The sequence below is a fragment of the Brassica napus genome, chromosome C3 (genome assembly GCF_020379485.1).
Source record: "Brassica napus cultivar Da-Ae chromosome C3, Da-Ae, whole genome shotgun sequence".
NCBI lineage: Eukaryota > Viridiplantae > Streptophyta > Magnoliopsida > Brassicales > Brassicaceae > Brassica > Brassica napus.
The window spans coordinates 70,609,088-70,611,731 of record NC_063446.1 but is presented as its reverse complement, the minus strand read 5'-3'; the positions used below and the strand labels follow the sequence as shown (position 1 = coordinate 70,611,731).

At 35.8% G+C, this 2,644-nt stretch overlaps 1 protein-coding gene across 1 annotated transcript; it reads right to left on the bottom strand.

Annotated features, from left to right (window-relative positions):
• Positions 1 to 887: 887 nt before the first annotated feature.
• LOC106388967 (F-box protein At1g31080) lies at positions 888 to 2,093 on the bottom strand. Its single transcript, XM_013829145.3, has one exon. The coding sequence runs from the start codon at positions 2,091 to 2,093 to the stop codon at positions 888 to 890; it is 1,206 nt and encodes a 401-aa protein (XP_013684599.1).
• Between the last annotated feature and the right edge of the window lie 551 nt (positions 2,094 to 2,644).

Below are 2,644 nucleotides of genomic sequence, written 5' to 3'. Positions count from 1 at the left end.
ACTAATTTTTGAAAAAAACATTTTAGTTTTCCAAAATCTAACCCTAACAATACATACAATACTACAACATATGTTTGCCAAACTCCTAAACCAAAGTATTTCATGATTCACTACTTCCACTCATCTATCTTCAAGACAAATCAATTTTATCATATCTTAATTTATATCACTTAAAACTGTTTATAATTACTTGATTTTTATTTTTCACGCATCAAAATATTTTTTTACAAGATTTATAAATTATTTTTAAAATAAACCGGTACCAGACGACTTACACTTCAGTCGTCCAGACGACTTCCAACATCTCAGACGACTCAGACGATTTACTAGGGCTATATTCGTAAAAATGACTTCTGTTTTTTTTGTTTGGTCACAAGGGGCTGAGCTGTAATTTCACTAGGCTTTTAGGTTAGTTTTGCATTTGATTCAAGTTTGGGTATAAGTTTGGGGTTAAAATTAAGTTGTGGATTAGTTTTGGCAAAAACCCCATTAATATATATGTTTTTGAATAACAGTTAATATATATAATTATATATTAAAATTAATTAAACTATTGATTCATGGCTTAATCTGCGATCTAGTAACCCGATGATTCATATAACATGGTTCAGCGTCCGAGTCAGATTTAAAAGCATTGGTCCTAAATAATAAAATGCATACGGAAAGAAAGAAGCATATCATATCTCATAGCTGAGAGGAAACAGTTTTATGATAACCTAAAAAAATAGAAACCTGAAAATGTGAAGCTCATGTTATAAAGATTAATTAGGAAGACAATTTCAGCAGATATGAATTAAAGAAAACTTAAATATCTTTGATGAACTTGATGTTTACAGAGAGAGAGAACACGCATTTTATTACAATAGAACTTTTACCGAACACAAATTTCATATATCCTCTAAAAGACACAGAGCATTGAATTTGTTAATGCTTTCAAACTTAAGAAAATCCAGCTGCCAAGATTTCATATCAAACGTAAGATCCTCTACATGGTCTACAAAGGCGTTCACAACTCTACCATGATTCCCAAAACCTTGGACTTCAACACGTTTGATAACGTTCCTTTCGGGATGGAAGTAGAAAACATAAAACGGTTTGGAGTGATGATGATAGTTTGGATTCATCAAAACAATATCCCCTGTAGCGGACGTCACTCCAGCTACGTAAACCTCTAACACATCACATTCAACGTCACGGAACTTATCACCAGGGAGAGTGTAGGCATACTCCGACCAATCCTGTTGCTCGCCATCCTCTAGAACCCATATACGCACCTCCTCCTTGCTACGAATGTTCAAGCCTACTCTACTATCCCAATTTTCCCTTGGCAAGCTGATCACACCTAATTTACCCTTATAGTTTATCAATTTTAATCTTGCATCCGAATCAAGAAAACTTCCCTGAATAAGCTTGAATTTCTCCGACCGAACATCAAAGCAAACTATAAAGTAAGTTGTATTTTCTCGGGCCAAGTAATATAAAGATCCATTGATGCATATCCCTTTAGACACAGGAGAATGGGCCAAGGGAAAGTGTACCTTTCTCCACCTCTTTTCTCCAGTTCCCAACGTCAAAATATTAGCAAAAGATGATGAAAAGGCATCATCGGGTGACAATACCTTGAACACCTTGTCAATCGGATCAAACCCTAAAAAGGTCCGACTACTCGTCGTCAGTGTAGGTAAGAAAACATACTGTCCTAAGCTAGGGTTACATATCACATGCACTGTATTCTCCCAATCCTTCCTTGTGAATTGCATACGACGGAAACAGAACAAACCAGCGGCATGACCACAAAATTCTAGCTGCATGTTCAGTTTAAAATAGGCCGCTGCTAAGGACAACGACGACGACGACGGCTTCGACGGAATCTGAGGCGGCGACGAAAAGAAGAGAAACTCATTGCTTCTAAAGCTATCCATGGCGAATAAGAGACTGGGACGAGTGGAAGATTTGGTTAAGAAATACTCGGTGAAATCTGCACTGCAAAGTATGGACCTCCATTGCTCAGACACGCAACGGCTCCTCCCTACTGACTTGGTTGGCATTCTAGAGAATATCTCGTACAAAAGATCAAGAGGGATTGAATTCATGATCAGACTTAGAGAGAGAGAGGTGTGGATGCAATGCAAACCATTGTTGGCAATCTCTACTCTTATATAGAGTTCGAGCTAGGGCATTCATTCCGAACCGAAACCAAATCAGGCATCGTTCGCTTGATTTAGTGCAATATCGGTTTAAAGTCATATAACCGGTCGAACATATATATATACCTTATCTTATTTTGAGGATTAATTGTTAGGTTGATAAGACACTCTTATATAGTTGTACGTGGAAGCGGGTACGTGGAAGCGGAAGCGTATGGAAGCGGAAGCGTATGGAAGCGTAAAAGCGAGATTTTTTGAAAAATTAGGAAACGGGTACGTATTGGAAGCGTATATCCATATGTATGTATATATATGTATATATATATATTAAAATATAAGATTAAAAAAAAAATTAGGAATAAAAATTATATGTTATAAATTTAAATAAATTATTTATTCATTTGTAATAATTTTGTAATGATTTCATATTAAAACTGTGAAAATAGACATAAATCCCACTATATAAAAGGGACTAAATTCAAGGCTTTTGAGACTAT

What these genes read in the sequence shown, in the direction of transcription:
- LOC106388967 (XM_013829145.3), bottom strand. Translation starts at nt 2,093, where the DNA reads ATGAATTCAATCCCTCTTGATCTTTTGTACGAGATATTCTCTAGAATG.